Source organism: Macaca fascicularis, chromosome 4 (assembly GCF_037993035.2).
Source record: "Macaca fascicularis isolate 582-1 chromosome 4, T2T-MFA8v1.1".
NCBI classification, from domain to species: Eukaryota; Metazoa; Chordata; class Mammalia; order Primates; family Cercopithecidae; genus Macaca; species Macaca fascicularis.
This window is the reverse complement of record NC_088378.1, coordinates 31,668,368-31,688,074: the sequence shown is the minus strand read 5'-3', so window position 1 is coordinate 31,688,074 and position 19,707 is coordinate 31,668,368. Positions and strand designations below refer to the sequence as shown.

Sequence of the window (19,707 nt, the reverse complement as noted above, 5' to 3'; positions counted from 1 at the left end):
AGGGGGTGATGGATATAGAGAAAGTAAAGGGATTAGTGGATCTCAGATGCCAGTGAAGTCCACGAATAGCCTTGGCAGAAATTGTGGAAAAAGCAGTCGTAGAGAAGGTGATTTGGCTGGAGTGGAGGGAATAAACTTGAGGATAGGAGAAGAAGTGAAAGAGGAACATACTTAATATTGGAGGTGGAAACATTTCAGCTGATGATAGACTTCAAATGTGATCTTGGGACTGAAAGCATGAGTTAGAAAGAATGAGAAGTTCATTTGTAATAAGGAGATCCAGGGATGAATAAGATAGAATGTTTATGTAGATGTGGATATTGTCCAAGATCATGGCGATGCTGAGGCTACATCAGATGCTGGACAACAGTCCAGGTGCCAAAGACTTCTTTTGAAAGATGCATAGAGATTAGTAGAGAGATGATACCAACAAGAAGAGAGATGGCGCATAGCTAGACGCCAGGAATATCAAAGCAGCAGGCACATTTGCAAGGAGGTAAGGTGCAATGGACAACACTCAGGGAAGGGGATCCTCCACTTAAGGGTAACGGGGATGAGGAAGAATAAGCAGCCGGTATCATTCACAGAGGAAGTGGTGTCTTCAAAGAAGAATGAGATTTTAGTCAGGGTAAGAAGGTAGAGACAATGTTCAGAAAAGAAGTTGAATATGTAGTGAAGTTTGCAAACCATGAAGCAAAGTTATCAAGGCATGATGGAAGAATTTGAGAGATAGGAAAGGGGAGAGGGAAGAGAGAATTGAGGGTTAGTGGAGGGCAGTTGGGTAATTAAGAATGAAACACTGTAGGAATTTTATTGTAGCAGAAAAGAGATGCCAGGGTATAATGTGCAGACCCAGGGAACTAGATGGAGGGGCTAAGTAAACAAGGAAGAGGGAGTGTGGCAGGGTCAATAACTTAAGAGACACCTATCTCCCTTTACATTAGGACCTGGGAACAGCAGCTTGGCTATAATATGTAACGTAAAAGAAAAGTCGGAAAATCTGACAGGGCTTACTTAAGAAGAGACTCCATGTGGGAACTGTTTCCAGGAAAATGAGGCTCTTAATTACTGAAACACTAATATGTTTATAAAATGTCCAGTCTGCCAGAGGTTTGCACCAGGAAGCACAGGACCTTTACAATTCAGAACCTATTCTGATCAAGGGGTTGTTTTCTCTCTCAGGCTTTCACAAAAATCCTTTCATGAGTAAATAAGCTCAGCATTTCTTTTATTTTCAGTCTGGAATATATTAGAATATACATAACTTGCATGAATTCTTAACTTTCCCTCAATGTTTTAATATTTTCAATTGAATTTGGTATGAACAAACATGAAGCTTATTCCTTCTTTAATCTATTGCCTTGCTCAGTTCTGAGAAACTATGATTTAATACTCATGTCATAACTTGAAATAATAATAACCTTTTCAAAGGTGTCTAATTCAGAATCAGGAAAGTAGTTGGATACTGAAATCTGCTTCTTTCCAAAAACTACATGATAATAGAGGCCTGACAATAAATTTTAAAAATTACAGTGATGGACTTATGTTTCTGTGGGCTGTGGAGGAGCTAAAAATAAACAAGCGGGATGGTTTAGTTCTAGTCAATACCAACATCCAAACTGATCTTGTGAGCTGTCTTTTGTAGTATCGCTAGGATCCCTTCCTTTGCCATTAGAAAAGGAATTTGAGAAATATCTGCAAATGACTTACCACACTCTATTTTAATTATCTGCATAAACAATGTAAGAAATTGTGTTTTAATAATTTGGAGTCTGAGAGAATGTCATGTTATGTTTGTATTCTCACACCACATCCATTATCTGGGATACTATAGATAGATGGTGGTTGAATGTACCAGTTGTCTATCAGCATACAATGCTGCATAACCACCCGAAAAACATAATGGCATACGACCAAAATCACATTCATTTTGCTCATGAAGCTGTGGAATTCAGCTGACTTGAGCTGGTCTCAGATGATCTAGACTGGTTTCACCCAAATGTCTGGGGCTCCCCTGGCTGTTGTTTGCTTCAGCTTGGACAACTGGGGTGACCTAACTCTCCATCTCATGTTCAATCTGTGGCCAGCTAGTCTAGGCATAGTCTCATGGCATAGTGGAAGTTAAGGAATGAGCAAAAACAATTGTGCAAGCCTCTTTCAAGCCTCTATGTCAATATCCTGTTGGGCCAGAAGAAGCCACATTAATAGGCCAAAAGTCAGAATAGGAGGGCACTGCAAAATTCTGTAGAAAGGACATGGATATAGAGAGGAGTGAAGAGTGAGGGCTACCTGGGCATCCAGTCCACTGCATTAAAAATCTCAAGAAATCAATCATGAAGAACACTGTCCGAGGTTCAGGATTCATATCATAAGGCTCAGCACTGTTCATTTTGTTAACTCAAGTGAATTACTTAATCATTCTAAAGCCTAATTTCCTTATTGGCCTTTCTCAAGCTTTAAGAGCGGCTGATTTTATAAAATCAAGCTTTCAATGAATTTCATGCAATATACGGTCTATAGGAGAAACTTTACAGGAAAAGTGTCCATTATACTATCCTTTAGTGAGCCAACATGGCTAGTCTGAATGGCCATAATTGACAAGATAATATTGACTCTAAGAATCTTCACATATTCTGTAATCTTATTCAAATTGATAAACTTCCAATCTGGACTTGGGTATGAATTAATTAAGTGCTGGAAGTTTAATTTCCAATTGAAGTTTTCACTTTTTGTTCCCATCTGATGATTCTTTTGAAGCATACAGTGTGTCAGTATAATGTCAAATGCTGTGACATCTCTTACATGTGAGATGAGTTATGGGGACCATTGATGCCGTGCCTTAATAATTCATTGTTATGATGAATTATTACTCTGAAATTGACTAGAGGAGCTTTGTCAAATTTGCATAATGCTGATAAAAAATGTGGGTTAATTTATAGTAGATATTATGATTTGTTTTACATAAAGAGTATGATGATACATAAATGAAATCTGCTTTTGATCATATAATATGAAATTATGTAATATATAATGAAGTGCTGGGTTAGTTAACTATAAGAATAAAAACTAAATAAAAATGTTCTAAATGAAAAATATTTTAAAAGCTTCACAAGAAGAAAGTAATATACACAAATGGTCTTTGAAGATGGTTTTCTATGCCAAAAATTATTTCTTATTCTAGTTACTTAGATTGCTTCAAAAATTGTACACCTTGATTTCCAAAATATCTTGATGAACATATAATTTGTAACTTGCTTTGACATGTCAAATGTTCTGTTTCAGACATACAGAAATGAATTGCCATGTGATAAATCTTTCATATTTCTGCGAAGGATTTATTTTGGACTGGCAATTTACTTGTGAAATCAGTCACTCTGACTTGTGTCATTTCAGCGTCATCACGTAGACATAACCAAGAAACTTCACCCAAATCAAGCTGGCCTGGATTCGAAAGTACCGGTTGGTAGTCAGAATGATTTGGTGGATGAAGAGAAAGAGAGGAGCAACCGTGGGGCCACGGCAGTAGCAGGTACTGATGTGACTATAGGTCAGTTAAACCACGGTAGTTTGACTGTCCACATGACAAAGGTGCAATGGACAGATTCTTACTGTTATTTTGTTTGGAATATATGACTCAGCCAAAGTAATCACCCTGCTCTGCAGATCACATTGAAATGAAGTTTTATGTGAAGCATGATGTTGAACACTCACAATAATAATAGTCATGTTTATTGTTTTCCATTATTAGATTTTTCACCTCCTTTATGGCTTTCATGGCCAATGAAATATTTTAAGATTGCTTGTACTTTTTTGATAATAATATTTTGATATTTTTGCTAGAACAATGAACAAGAAGAATTACTGTCTTGAAAAGAGGTTAAAATAATTGGGATGTTTTAAATTTAAAGAAGTGTCAGATAAGTCATTGAATGCAAGCTTGAATTATGATGGTTCAGTTTATAGGGATTGTGATCTGATATTTTTCATCTCCACTGAGTGCAAAACAAAAGCAAATGGACTTGTGGAGGAGTTGATAGCATTCAATTAAGCTACCCAGACTAACTTTCATATGGCGGAAATTTGGGATGAGCTAGCAAGGGAAATAAGAAGTTTGTTTCTTGCCAATATTTTAGACACACCAAACCCCCTCAATTTCTATTACACTTTATCTTTGAAACTTCACATGTATTTCCTATGAAAATTGAAACTGTAATTATTCTTAAGCATACGGTTTCCTCCTTTCTCATCCTTATTTGGTTTTGTAGCTAGCACACTTTCTTCTCCAAGGACATGTAAAAGTCAAAATACTAGATATAAAGTCTCTGAAGTGTTTCTGCTCCAAACGCTGTCTGCACGATCTGGGTTCTTTCATGTAGTTAGCTTACTGGCTTCTGACACTCCTATAAAAACGTCCCAGAGAGCTTTTCTTATTACCTTTTCATTGACTCTTTCCTAGTGAGAAAAATGAAATTCTGTAAAGGGCTTTGAAAACCATGCATATTGCAATTCCTCCACATTTCTAATACTAATCAAGTGTGACTATAAAAGAAACAACCACGGCAGTGAAAATTGCTGCAGCGCATTGAGTCTCAAGCCATTATTAATTCATTGGAACCTGTTTTTTTTTTCTTTAAGATTGTGGATTTTAAAGAGTACCAGATAACACAATTCCTGAGATCAAAGTTTTTGTTTCAATCAGAGGGAAACGTTATCTAATCTTCTCTTGTATGTGAATCTTTCTGGGATGGTACAGCAGTAGTCCCAGCTTTGTGCCCTGAGTGAGTAGTACAGCGTATGTTACAGACCAGAGAAGCACCAACGTTGAACGTATTACTTGTAAGTGATGATTTTAGGGACAAAAATGACCTGGAATTAAAGCAGTGGTTCAAGGCAAGTGGGACTCCCTAACTTCATTCAAGAGAGTAAAATGGAATCTCCTTTCCTAGATAAATTTGATTTTAACATCCATTTATTTAGAAATTACCCAGTATGAACATCTTGGCAATATTTTTATTTGCTTTCCCATTTGTAAATGCAATAATTACAGTCTTTCTTCCTTATGGATTATAATTGTGTGATAATTCTATATATAAAAATACAAAAGTAGAGTAGAGCAAAAATATAATTTTTCAAACCTTATTTTTATCTTATATCATATAGGATATGTTCTTCATTTCCAAAAAAAAAGACTCATTGGAGCCATACTTAACATTTACCATACTTCACATGGATAGCTCATGGAATATGTAGTAGCCTTCTTTGAGTTCAGGATGGGTAGATTAGGCCTTTTCTGAGCTTTCTCCTCTTTCTAATGCTTAGACATAAGTCAGTCATTTCCTAAATTATCTTTGATGAGAGTAACAGTTGCAGAGACTTTGTAGCATATCACAGACTTAAAAAAAAAAGCCTAATTAAGATAGGGGTGCTGCTTTGCTTTTCTAGTGTTGCTCTTTTGGGATACCCAGACCTAATTCTTTCAATTAAATGGGGTGGAGCTTTTTCAAATATGTATCTAATAATTGTACTAAGGAAATTATTTATCTTGGTCTTCAATGTCAACAACTAAAATTTTACTGTGAATGACTGAACATGAATTGTGTAATAAGACTCTATTCCAGCCAAGAGTACAGTAAATCCTCACTTAGGAGCAGTGCTGCCAGCCACTGACATCTTCACTAAGAAATTGATGAAAACATTTCACCAGATTCTAGACAACCTTTTTCTGTGGGTCCTTGATTCACTCTGGTTGCTTGGTGATGCCCATGCCTTATTTTAAGAACATTACTATTAATTCTACATGTTATTTTATCCATAAATTACTAAAATATGTTATCTGAAAGTAGGATGATTAAGTGATAGAATGAGCACAGACCTTTAGAGGCTGAACTGAGATTTCTGGTTTAACATTTTGGTTTCCCCATTAGGTAGCTATGGACTATGAGCAATTTGTTATTTAAGACTATTCCTTTATTTGTAAAATTGAGTTACTAGTAGTGCTATACCATGGGCTTTTTTTTTTTTTTTTGAAGATTATATTAGATCAAATAGGTAAAAGTATAGTACATAGTAAACTACAATGAAGTCAAGCTATAATAATTAACTACTGAATCTTTACAAATTGGTTGCTAAGGAAAACTTTGTTTTCCTACGATATGCTCTGTAAATTGCTGGCTGTGGCCACTTCATGTTATGGATCTTTTAGTCTCTGAGTTTCTGTCTGCGTTTTTTGCCTTTGAGAACAGTATGCTCTTGGAGATGTTATGGCCTTTGTGAATTCTATGAACATTGGAGGGGATGAGAAACCGTCTTTGATAATGTCACTGATTCCTCACAGTAAAAGAAACACTCCAATTGTGTAGAGACATGGATTCCCTGATTCTCCCTAATGGACTCTTTCCCCATCTTACTTCAGCAGCAATAGCGGAGGAGGAGCATAGGGCTTCAATGTTTATTCAGCTTAAGGTCTATTTTTAGTGTGTTAAGTGGAAATGTTTTCATTGTACTATTTGCTGCATCCAGTTCCCTGGGCTGATTTACATGTGGAAAGTTGGTTGGGAAGTGCTCTGAGGAACAGCACTTGAGGCAGAGTCCCAGAAGCAGATTTGGGCAGAGGGAAAAATTGAATCATGATATAGTCACAACAAAGACCTCAACTGATCCCATAGGGAGCTCTGGAGTTGGCATGGTTCTTCAGGGTTGTCCTGAATTAGCCGGTGGGGAACAGAATTTTATACCCCCTGCATCAAACAATCATTGGATGCAGCTGTCCCTGAGGAGAGTCTGTGGTTATGGGCAATGTGGCTTTTTTCAGCCAAGGGCACAGCCATTAGGTACAAGAGGATGATTATTCAGTTCTGAGGAGGATCTGATTATTATGTGGGTCACTCATTAATTGCTGCCATTGCTTCCAGTTATCTTCTGGGCTAAACAAGGGGCCATTTTCCTTTTTCCTCCTTATGTCTCTCTAGAAACTCAAATCATTGCCAGGAAGGATGACCTTTTAAATATGCTTATTTGTTTTTGTCCTACATAAACATAAATGTTTTCTAATAAGCAAATGTTACACTCTCCTGATCCATATTTTCCAATGCGATTTTCTTCCTTTTGTAACTTTGACTGTGGTCTTTGAATTTTCCCTACAACTTTAGACTAAATCTGTGCTACTGTTTGTCCTTCATAAATTAGACTAGTCAGGTAGTAAGACAAACCCTGGGCTAGAAAATGAAACCCAGGCACTCCAAGTTTGAGTCCCAGTTCTACCACAACCTGGATTCTTAGCCTTTCAGAAGCCATTTCATTTCTCTGAGCTTGACTTTCTCCATCAAAATAGTGGGTATACCAGATAATCTGTATGCCCTATCAGTTCTAAAAGCCTGTGATCCTATGGCTTACTCTGAGTTAGAGCATTGAAATTGTTGGACTCAAATGGTCTTATCTCTGAGACTCACATACAGGTAATTCACCACATCTAAGATCTTACTTAATTTGGAAATTTAAACAGGTCAGAAAAAAACAAACTCCCTGGGAAAGCTCTCCACTTAGGCCAAGGTCGAAGCTAGAGAATAAAGAATGATTCTGTAGCTTTAGTTTAACATAAATGCTTAACATAAACTTCAGATCCTATTTGTATCATGGAAAATAAAACATAAGTAGTTTCCTATCGGGACCATTTTGAGGATTAGACAAGTTGGGGGTTCTATATTAAAGACCTTAATTGAAAGGCTGATTATATGGGATCAAGAGGTAGGTAGTTTAGATCATACAACACATTGTTGTCTCTTAATTTTAAAGAAGAAACACCTCAAATTCAGGTTTATTCTAAGTAGTGTTCTAAGTGCAAAAATTACTTTTATTCCAAAGTCTAGAAAATCTGTTATTTAAAATATTGTATGATTTTCAACCAATGATTTAAAAATCTGTCCCTTCATCTTTATATTTAACATCAATGCAGATATTTAATAATATAAACAAAATAATTATATTAGTAGAATTTATTTTACATTTCTAGATAAGGCTATTTTAGTTTGGAAATACTGACACCCTAAAGAAAAATGTTATAAGATTGCTCTTCATTTTATAGCAACCTATCTCCCTCTTCTCAGACGATTTAAATGTTTAAGAATGTGCTGCGAGGACAACCCATAGCCATTTCATTCTTTGAACAATTCTGAAATATCATTTCCTATTAGGAAGTTGTGTGAGCACTGACAACCTCGCCCCTCTTCTTCCCTAGAGATTAATTTATTTCCTGCAGTGCTTGCTTTACATGGAAATCTTACTCGTAAGCCTTCACCAATGAGAGATCTCATCAGCAGAATGCTAATTATAAAACAAAACCGTGTACCATATTGAGAGGGAAAAACAGTTCTCTAGGCAAAGCAATCTTTTTGTTTTCTTTTTACTCTGCTCTGTGCTCCATCTATGGTTGAACAGAAATATTAACCCCTGGGAAAATATTCCACGAGGTGCTGGGGGATGGTAGAGAGTGCAAGTTTTGTAATGAGACAGACCCAAGACTAAGCTCTAATTCAAAGAATGTCACATTTGTTTGTGATTTTGTTTTCTTATCTTTAAAATTAGAATAAAAATACTTATCTTACACGGAATTTCTTGTGTTTTAAAATATCGCTTAATGTGTATGCTAAAAATGTATATTCTTGGGATCTATTCTCTAGAGCAGAGTTGGAAAAGCATCATGGCCTATGGATAAAATATTAATGGGTCCCATTGCCCGATTTTTATGGCTGGGGAGCCAGGAATGTTTAATTTTTCATTTTCAAATGTTAAAGAATATTTAAAAATAATATTTTTGACATGTAAAAATTTTATAAAATTCAAATTTTAATGTCTATGAATAAAGTTTTATTGGAACACATCTACATTTATTTAAACATTGTGTATGACTGCATTAGTGCTCTATCAGCACGGTCAAGTAATGGTAACAGATATTTACTGTCTGGCCCTTTAGAGAAAAAGTATGATTCAGGTATACCACGGGGATGTATTTCAGTGTATCTCAGGTGAGTCTGCTGTAGGGGTTCTATGGATCACATTTTGAAAAATAATGCACTAGAAGAATTGTGAACAACCTTCACTTCTTCTCACTTATCACACCCACTCTACCAGAAAGCCTGGTTGGCTTTATCTTCAAACAACATCTAGAATACGCCCATTTTTTTTTTCCATGGCTAATACTACCAACCAAGTCTAAACTATCTGCTGCTATCAACCACTGTCTCTCATCTGGATTCTTGCACTTGTTTTCTAACTAGTCTATTTGCTCCTACACGTGGCCCATAGTGTCCATTCCCAACACAACAGCCAGAGTAAGTATAATAATCTTAAGTCAGATTGTGTAACTCCTCTCCTCAATGTCTTCCAGTGGCCTCTCTACTTCTCCTTTCTCACTACTCTGGATATGTTGGCCTCATTGCTGTTTCTCAAAAACCCTAGGAGAGCTCCATCCTCCAGGCTGTCACAGACTATTTTATCTAAATGGCATAATCTTTCCCCAGAGATCCATGTGGCTTTCAGATTCGCTTCCTTTAGGTCTTTATTCAATGGTTACCTTCTTGGCGATCACCTTATTTTAAAACTATAACCCTCCTGTCTGGCACTATCTGCCTCCTTTATGCTCTCTAACATGTTTTGCAGTGTCCTTTTTATTTTGGTTATTGGTCACCTACTCCACATAAGGTCACTACGAAGGCAGGGGTTTTTATCAGTTTGCTCTATCCTCAGGTTACAGGAAAGTGTCTGGCTCATAAGAGGTTCACAGTAAGTATTTCTTGAATACAGAAATGAACCCCAGACTCCTATCTTGTGTTTGACAGATTATGTGTGGATTCTATCAAACATTTTCTGTATTCAAAAACAGTTGCCAGGAGTACAAATAGAAGACTTATCTCTGAAACAAGATGCAATACTCAATCACTTCAAATGAGAGGGTAAATAAAGCAGCTATTAACTTGTATTGTTTGTTCAGTCTCAGCCCACAATTTGATTACAAAAGATACTAAGGAAAGGGGAGTTAATTATGGGTACAAATATGAAAACATGAATGAAAATCCAGTTGAAACTCTTCAGAAGATTCTCCAAAAAACCACAATCAAGTTGCATCCTAAAAGAGAAAGATGGTTCATGGCAGGTTTGAGTGTTCACCATCACATTGAGCAATTTCAGGGGACTGGCACTCAAAGTTCCCCAAAAGAAAAGTGAAAAGGGAATAGCTTTCCTTCAAACTAACACTTTAGGAAACATCAGGTTTATAAGAGAATGTAAATTACTTTTAAACATACTTCAGCTTGATTCCTCCAAAGTATGAGGAAATTGAAATTTTCTTTCACTTTAACCTTCTTATTCCAATAATTACCCATGTAATTTTATGCTTATAACTTTATTTTGTAGGTTATTCTTAAAAAGATATAATTCTGACCATTGAAGGACACTTCTTTAGCCTGTAATTTTGAGAGAGAAAAGCAAAATGAAACTCCATTCTATGTCTACTCTTCTATGAATGAAATACTTTACTTGATCTACAAGGAAACTTGTCTACATGATTCCAAGTACTTCAGTTAGTCTGATCAACTGAGTAACTGGTTCAGTGAATATTCATTTCAACATGAGAATCATCACCTCCTTATTGAACTTGTGACATTTCCAAAAGGAATGGGTGATGAATGCCAAAAAGATAAAGACTTTAAATCTCTTTGGATTTTAAAACCTAAATTATTGTCAGAAAAAAAAAAAGTTATTGCACAATTTGAGATTTCTTGAAAGTTAGTATGCAAGAAACAATTTCTATTCAATGTGGAATCTCCTGCTCTGTCAACTAGAGCTTGCCACCAGAGCATAGATGTAATTTAGAGGACCACTGCACTGGGTAAAGATTGGGTTTAGATCAGGCAGGGTGAGCTGACCTCTAAGGTCCCTTCTAAAACTAAGATTGTTTAAATCCCAGTCTTTTATTTGGAAATAATTTAATTATTTTAATTACCTCAACTCCCATTTTTCTGCTTAACTGTGTACTATCTTAAATCTGCTTATTGACAAGGGAAAGTTAGACTAATAACTGTCAAGATGACAGATTGAACTTTCAAACTGCATGCTTTTAATAGTTTTATGTGACTCTGAGATGGCAATGGCAAGTAATATTTCTGTAGCACTTTACAGTTTACAAAGCACTTGCAAGCTCATTATTTCATTTGATATTTCCTCAATTCTCTATGATTCAGTTATTTTTTTTTATTTTTATTTTTTTTGAGACGGAGTCTCTCTCTGTCGCCCAGGCTGTAGAGTGCAGTGGCGCGATCTCGGCTCACTGCAAGCTCCGCCTCCAGGGTTCACGCCATTCTCCTGCCTCAGCCTCCTGAGTGGCTGGTACTACAGGCGCCCGCCACCTCGCCCGGCTAATTTTTTGTATTTTTTTTTTTTAGTAGAGACGGGGTTTCACAGTGTTAACCAGGATGGTCTCGATCTCTTGACCTGGTGATCCACCCGCCTTGGCCTCCCAAAGTGCTGTGATTACAGGCGTGAGCCACTGCGCCTGGCTGATTCAGTTATTATAATGAAAACGTATTCACTGATAAGGAAATGGAATTCAGAGAGTCCTCAAGACACACAGCCAGTTAAGTTGTAGACGCAGGAATCAGACCTAGGTCTTCAGATTCCAGTTCTCTGTACTACAATTCATTTACTGCATTTTCCTTCATCCCATCCCCCTGCTCCCTAAGAAAAGCAGCACTGCAAGGAAGAAATATTGCTGTTATTCCTTTTTATAGATAAAGTCACAAAGATAGTAAATGATAGAAGTGGGAATTAAATCTAGGCATACTGCCTAAAAATCTTGTGTTCTTATATCTAAAATGTATATTCTACAGTGTGTGGTTTTATTACTGTTTGTCATATAAGAAAGATCTAAAAATGTAAAGGCAGCCGTTGAGGACAGTGGATCATGAGGAGAGGGAAGGAAATCTAGGAGAGCATGCAGTCCATGTTCTCTTCTGCATCAACCCACTGACCACTCCAGCTCCAGTCCCAGTTAGTACTGATGGGAATGTTGACAGACGAAAGTAAATTCAGACCATTAGGGGAATTAACATGGTATGTGGAGAAATTCCTCTTCCTTCTCCTTTGACAACACCTTTCTTCTTTCTCAATTAGTCTGTGACCTCCTCAGGAGCCACGAAACTGCATATTTTGCTTCTGTGTTTCACACACATCATGAAAATCACTAAGAGATGGTGAGATAATGTTAGTCTTTTTACATTTATTGACATATTCTATCTTTGCAACTATTCCATTTGACGGGCATTATTATCCCCCTTCTCCTTCTCCTTAAAAAAATGAGAAAATGAGACATATAAAGGTTAGGTAAATTACTTTAGGTTATACAGCTAATGTGACAGAAAAATAATTCAAAGAAGAAAAGAAGAGAGGAAGCAGGAAGAAAAAAAGAAGAAAGTGAGGGAAAGTGGGAGAGGGGAAGAAGGGAAGGAAAACAAATGGAAGGAAAAAAGGAAGGAAGGAAGAAGGAAGGAAGGAAGGAAGGAAGGAAGGAAGGAAGGAAGGAAGGAAGGAAGGAAGGAAGGAAGGAAGGAAGGAAGGAAGGGGAAGGAGGGAGGGAGGGAGGGAGGGAGGGAGGGAGGGAAGGAGGCAAGGAGGGAGGCAATTATAGGCTATTGAGTGCTCAGAAGGAAGACCAACAAAGACCAGAGACTTTCTCTCCAGGTCTGGGCAGCTAGCACTTAACTAACCTCTAGTACAATAGAGGCAAGGGAGGGTCACAGAGATTTCTGGTTTTCTCTTCCTCTTGACCACTTGTAGTGCTTACTTTTAGGGCTTCTTTTAATCACCCATCCATCATGCTCCATAAAGCCATAGTAAAAAGGAATCAAGTGTCTTACCGGAAAACAGGTACAGTTCCTATTCATAGCGTAGCTTGCTTTATTTGAGAGGCTGACATGATTTTGTGTTAATGCCAGGTCTGTGTATATGTTAACTAGGAACTTTAGATAGTACAACTTATGCTGGAAGCCTGTTGATTTTTTCTTCAGTTTAACAATTATTAGGCACCCTTTTCCTCCTCTGTAGTTCTTAGAACTCCACTATATTTGTATTCTATTCTGTAGGCACAGTGCCACAGCCAAAGACTGTTGAGTCTGGAAATAGACATTTTTAGACATAATCAGCTTAATCTTCTTACTAGCTGTGTGATTGCTGGGGAGGTCTCAACTTCACTGAGGTCTCAGTTTTCTACCTTACATTACCCATATGATAGAGTTGTTATAAGGATGAACTGAAAGGCAAAGAAAAGCATTTTGTCCATGGAAAAACACTTTATACATCTAAGCTATTATCTCCTACTTCACACAAGTATCTACCTTGTTTCTGAAGAGTGAAGAGCTTACTTTTTCTGTTTGTTTGTTTGTTTTGTTTTCGTTTTATTTTGTTGGCTCTTTCTGCTTTGCTTCCAACCATTTCTCAAAAAACGTACATGCATGTGAGTGTCAACAGTATTTGAAAGCGGGCAGTTTCCTTTCTGGTTATTTTCAATACATATTTCTGATAAACGCTTCTTATTTTTTTATTTATAGAAACATTCAAGAATGAAAAACATCAAAAATAACAAGATGTGACAGAAGCCACTTAGTCAACAAACATAAATGTTGGAGGGAAAAAAGAAGCTAGCCTTCTAGCTGAAAAACAAATATTCCCCAATGGACTCCAGAAGAAACTTGACTCATCGCTGCAAAGGAGAGAACAACCTTAAAACTTTTAACAGATAAAACTTAGAGAAACCTAAGATATAAAATTCGTATAGTCTATTCTGTTGTGTCTAAATCTGTATGTATTGTTTTGTTGTTCTTTAGGACATATTTATTTAACATGCACATTTTTTTCAGGTTCTTATTTCTACTACCAACAACTAAGTAATTGAGAAATAATTTTGTATTTCAGTTTCTGAGTAAAACCAGTCTGAAATAGGATAAGAGCTCACCAAATATTTTCTTTTTTTCCCAAAATTTGTTTTGCCATTTTTTTAGTGCTATCATCATTCCTAACAAGACTAACTTACAGAAAAATAATTATATCTGATTGATTTAAAATGTCCAGGTTTCTTATCCAAATCCCTTGGAACTGGGATCCCTACCTATCAAGGGTGGAAGGGAGTTTGACTTCACATTCACAGTGTATTTACAAAATATACTTTGTAATAAATATGTTTGAATTCCAACAACCAAAGCCATTGAGAGTCATAGGAGTTTTCCATAACCTCTTCTATGACACAACAAGTTCATGACTGAAATTTCACCGGATTTCTGAGAAGATGCCTTAGTATTTTATATACTGTGTACCACACAATTCTTTAGATGAATGTTTCTTAGGATTGTAGGAAAATTATCTAGTTAATCATAATATTTGATGTAAAGAAAAAGGCAATAAAATTGTAATGAGATATAATAAATTTGGCTGACAATAAACCAAAGTGATTCTTAATTAGTGTACATTAGAATGATGCTCTTATAGTTGCATCATCTATAAAAATTACTTTAAGAGCTCTCACATTTTGATAATTTATCTTATTATGTATTAAGTATACAGGAGCAATATTATTTTTCCTCTAACAAAATGAAGAGACAGGCTATCTGGTTAATGTTACACAGGAATTTAACAGTAACACTTAAACTTCATCCATAGATCATACTCTGTACAAAATCTGTTAGCTAACATCCTATCTCATAATTATTTTATGTTACTTGGAGAAATTTGTTGATTTTGTACCAAAGTGTTTCTGAAGACAATAAATTGTGAGTCAGCTTTTGAACAAAAAAAATTACAGTTAGAGTTTTTTGAATGTTTATATTCTGATTAAGCTCACTTTACCTTACTTTTTTTCTAAGTGACAATTAATCCTGATTTCTAATGTCCTAAATATTGCTTAGTGATTTGATTGTGGTAATATCATTTCTTATCTACAATGTCTAAACTTTTATGGGATAGTTTTACTTTTATTTATTTTGCCTGTTTGTGCAGATTAGAGCAGAAACTTTTCTAAGCCCCACATTTGGTTATTGAAGGCCACAGCGAATCTTAACCTGACAACCTTGGCAAACTGCACCTTAGGTAATTTTAGACTCATATAATTTGTTATTTTTCAAGTAATAGTGAATAATTAATATTTTCATTTGGAATATGAGAATGATTAAATTTGTACTTTTGATAGGTATCATTCTTTGATTAGAAAATTAAGAGAATGCATATCTTCCTTTGGCCGTAAATTATCAAGGGCTTTCTAATGGAAATCATATATAACATTTCTAAATATAAGTCCTTTCACATACTGCATTTCCAGTTGTCTTGATATTGAAAAGTGTAATAAACTTCATGCTCACTTATTGGAGATTTGGGAAGGTTGAAAATAAATTTCCTAATTTTTATTTGTATGTGTTCTCTTCTATGTTTAACTCTAGGATAACTATCTTCCTGTAACGATTAGGTTAAAATAGTCTTTAACTAGAATTGAAATAAATTGTTCACTAAGGAAGGGATTGCTTGTGCTAAAAAAAAAAAAAAAAAAAAAAAAAAAAAAAAAAAAAGCCAGGAGGAGAGAGATTTCCTTCCTGCCCTCTCCATCCCCTATGGACTTACAGTGCTGAGCTCAATCATAATGACCAAATTTCACAGCATGGTCAAGTTGCATAGACAGGGGCCAAGACTACGAATTGTTAATACTGGCTTCTTCCTAATTGAATCAGCCAAGCAATTTTGGAAAAGGCTGTCAGAAAGGAGTGAGAAATGGAAAGAGGAAAATGTGATTGTTGAGATAGGCTAGTTCAACTCTTGCGTCCGGGATTTTAATATAAAAACTGTTTGTTTTAAGATCAGAGTCAACACGTAATGAGACTTTTAGGTGTTTATCCAATGGTTCTTGGTTCAAGTTGCCTCTAAAAGAAAAAAAATGTGTAAAACGCTGGGGGAAGTCAGAATTAGGATCTAATTATAACCCCGGTAGGCTGGAATACTAAAAATGAAATCCAATAGAATAAAAGTATTCTTTTGATTTTACCATGAAAATATTTCCACAATTGTAAAACTTCTGACTGTTTCTACTTCTACTGCTGTGGTCCAAACTCAGTCATCTCTGTTGGATTATTGCAAAAATCCTGTAACAATCCTTCCCGTTCCTGCCCTTCCTACCTATCAATCTATTCTGATTGTGAGAGCCAGAATGATCTCATTAAAATATATGCTATTATTACACACCACAGTCATGTCCTACCTCATTCAGACTAAAAGCCAAAATTCCTAAAATGATCCACAAAGGTGTACCCAATCTATTCCCATTCTCTCTCTGGACTCTTCCTGTTCATTTTGCTGAAGTCATACTGATCTTCCCATTTGATGTGGTTTGGCTGTGTCCCCATCTAAATCTCGTCTTGAATTGTAGTTCTCATAATCCCCACATGTCATGGGAGGAACCCGGTGGTAGGTAATTGAGTCATGGGGGCAGTTTCCCCCATGCTGTTCTCCTGATAGTGAGTGAGTTCTCATGAGATCTGATGGCTTTTATAAAGGCTTTTTCCACTTTTGCTTGGCACTTCTTGCTGCCACCATGTGAAGAAGGATATGTTTGCTTCCCCTTCTGCCATGATTATAAATTTTCTGAGGCCTCCCCAGCCATGCTGAACTGTGAGACAATTAAACCTATTTCCTTTATAAATAACCCAGTCTTGGGTATGTCTTTATTAGCAGTGTGAGAATGGACTAATACACCATTATTTATCAACTGTGCCAGGGCTAGTCCTACCCTGAGGCCTTTGCATTTGCTGTTCTCCCTGCCTGGAACACAGTTTGCTCTCCTCTCCACAGAGGTCACTCCCTTACTTGCTTCAGGCTTTATCCACATATTATCTTCTCAGTGTGGCCTGCTCTGGCCACCCTATCTCAAACTGCAGTCTCAACTCTTATTAGTCTTTGTATCTCCTTCCCTGCCTTAATTTTCTCCATAATAGTTTATTCTATCTAACAAGTAATGTCTTTTACATATCTTATTTCTTTTCTGTCTCCTTTACACTAGACTGTAAACCCCCTGAAGGCAAGATTTCTTGTTGGTTTCTGCACTACACCCAGGCACTTAGAATAGTATCTGGCATATATCTGGCACTCAGTATATGTTTGCTGAATGAACTGATTAAAGTTAGGAATGTGAAAACTCGGGCCAGACTGCCCAGGTCTGAATACTGATTCCCTGTTTACTGGGTTGCCTTGGGTAGGTGTGTGAGCCTCCTTCTGCTTCAAATTCCTACATATATATAAAATAGGACTAAAATAGAATCTACATTGTAGAGTTGTTGTGATAATTTGATGAATGAATATATGTAAAGTGCTTAGAGCTTTGTCTGGCAAAAAGTAAGTCCTCAATACATTTATCTGTTATTATTTTATAATATGTATATGTTCTAAATTATATATAAAATGTTAGATCAAGGAATTTTAGTTTTGGAGTTTTGCATCTTTTCTTCTTTGAGTTTTCTTCCTTTCCCACTTCCACTCTTATGTACCATGACCAATACCTATCTAGTCCTTATTATCTTAGCTCAGGTTCCCTAGAAGCACAGGTTAAGGGGGAAGATACTCGTTCAGTGGTTTATTGGAGTGTTTTTAGGAGAAATCTGTATGGAAGTGGAAGAAGCAGAACCAGGATAGGAGAATGATCTAGATAAATACATGGTTTCATAAGAACTCCAACCTAATCTTTCCAGCCTGATCCTAAGGGTACCCCAGAGCATGGATTATACTACTGTGCTGATCCCTCGGCTGAACCTTCAAAAATTTGTTCCAATCCAAGAGGCCAGCAGGTTCCAAATTCTGTACCATACTACAGGACAAATGAGTCCCAAAGGTATATCCCACCGTTGCGTCTCCCTTGTGACAAATTGTGTCACTTGATCTGAGATGATATTACACAGGGTATCATGTTGGGAGAACAGAAATCCTGTGACCCCTCTGTGGCAGTGCTGGCTGAGGCACTGTGGAAAGGAAAAATAAACTGATACCTGGAGTGTGTTTTGATTTCAGTTATGAGAAAGCATAGATTCTTCTTGGGTGAAAGAGATTCAATGTAATAAAATTCTTACCAACTGACTAGGTTGTCTCTTCAAAGGATGGTAACTTATCAGGGAGAGGGACAAACACCATTGGTATTTGTGGAAGGTAAGTTGAAACTTCAACAGTAACAGTAACTAGGTCAGCCTTTGTGAGAAACAGTTCATGCTGTTGGCCCAGGACTTACAGTAATATGTGCCATCATGGTTACTCCACTCATGAATCCATTGTGCAAGTACCAGGGTGACTAAGGACAGAGGCTAGTTGATATTTACTGATTGAGTTAACCTATCTAATTGATTTTATAGTACAGATGCTCTCTGTTGAACACTAATTTGCTATACAAAATTTTCACACCTTTTCCCAATTTTCATAGTCATCCTCTTCTTCAGATATTTTTATCCGCCATATTTAGCTCTATCTGTATCCAAGTATTGAACTAATCAGCTAAGCCATTTGCTATTAAAGCCACTTCCCAAGGAGTTTATGTTTATCCTGATTGCAGGCCGTTTTCTGTTGACACACAATGTGGACAACCAGATGCATGCAACTCTGTCCACTGGGAGGATTTCACTTCACCATTGTCTTTCAGACTCACTCCTAAGTAGGGCTCTAGTGCAACAGTAATCCATTTGGGCCTCTGCTAATACACCAAGTTGACCCATCCATGAACGAATCCACTTCATTTTATTAGTTGTTTACAGAGAACCGCACCCTGAGCTCTGGAAGTGTAAGCTGAATAAAAAGTGCAGGTACAACAATGTGGGTGAGTGATTTGAGGGTCTCATCAGTCACTCATTGGCACGTCTCATTTGTATCATCTGGACCTGCTTCACCCCAGTCCTGTATGTGCTGCTTCTGTCTTGCAAAGTGCTGCTGCTGGGTTTACTTAATCTTATGAATTCCTGTGTCTTATAGCAACCAGCCCAAGAGGGCAGTTTCAGTCATATGATTATACAATGTTCTATTGTCATGTATCAGTCTCCTATTTGGTAAAGTAGCATGGTGACAGCTGCTTTTCAAATGTTGTATAGGTCTGTGATAAAATGTCATGGCCGTGTTCCAAGGATTGCACAGTAATTCTCCTATTAGAGCTTGCCAGCGATTTTATACACTATATCTATTAGATACTCATCAGCTATATATCTAGATACCCACAGTACCACAGATCTTTCAAGTAATATGGCAGAGATGCAAGTCTTCTGCAACCACAGACTTGACCTGCTGTATCACCCCTCCTTCCTCTGGGCCACATACACAACTGTCAGTCATTTGCATCATCTCATACATGATTCAGAGCAGCATACTCAAGTGTGGTATGTACTGCCTATCCAACCCCCAAAGACTTACTAAATGCTTTCTTAGTGGAAAGAGGTGTAAAGGACTTGCTATGGTCTAAATGTTAGTGTCTTCCAAAATTCATATGTTGGAAACCAATACCCAGTGTGATAATATTAAAAGATGGGTCTTTTAAGAAGTAATTATGTCATGATGGCTCTATTCTCAGGAATGGGACTGGTTCTCTTACGAAAGAAGCTGAAGGGAGTGTCCTTGCTCCCCTCTGCCATGTAAGGATGCAGCAAGAGGTGCCATCTTTGA

General features: G+C 36.8%; 1 protein-coding gene across 5 annotated transcripts in view; it reads left to right on the top strand.

The window, feature by feature from the left end:
• The window catches only part of THEMIS (thymocyte selection associated), a 208,748-nt gene extending 193,310 nt beyond the window's left edge, over window positions 1–15,438 (top strand). For 4 of the 5 annotated variants that reach the window (XR_012433424.1, XM_005551773.5, XM_005551769.5 and 1 more), the window contains 2 exons: window positions 3,394–3,529; window positions 13,596–15,438. Coding sequence is in view for 4 of the 5 variants with exons in the window: in XM_005551773.5 (XP_005551830.3) it covers window positions 3,394–3,529; window positions 13,596–13,627 (168 nt within the window). In the remaining variant the exon portion in view is untranslated. The remainder of the gene's footprint in view (window positions 1–3,393; window positions 3,530–13,595) is intronic. The other variant, XM_045391557.3, reaches the window with a different exon arrangement.
• Window positions 15,439–19,707: the final 4,269 nt, after the last annotated feature.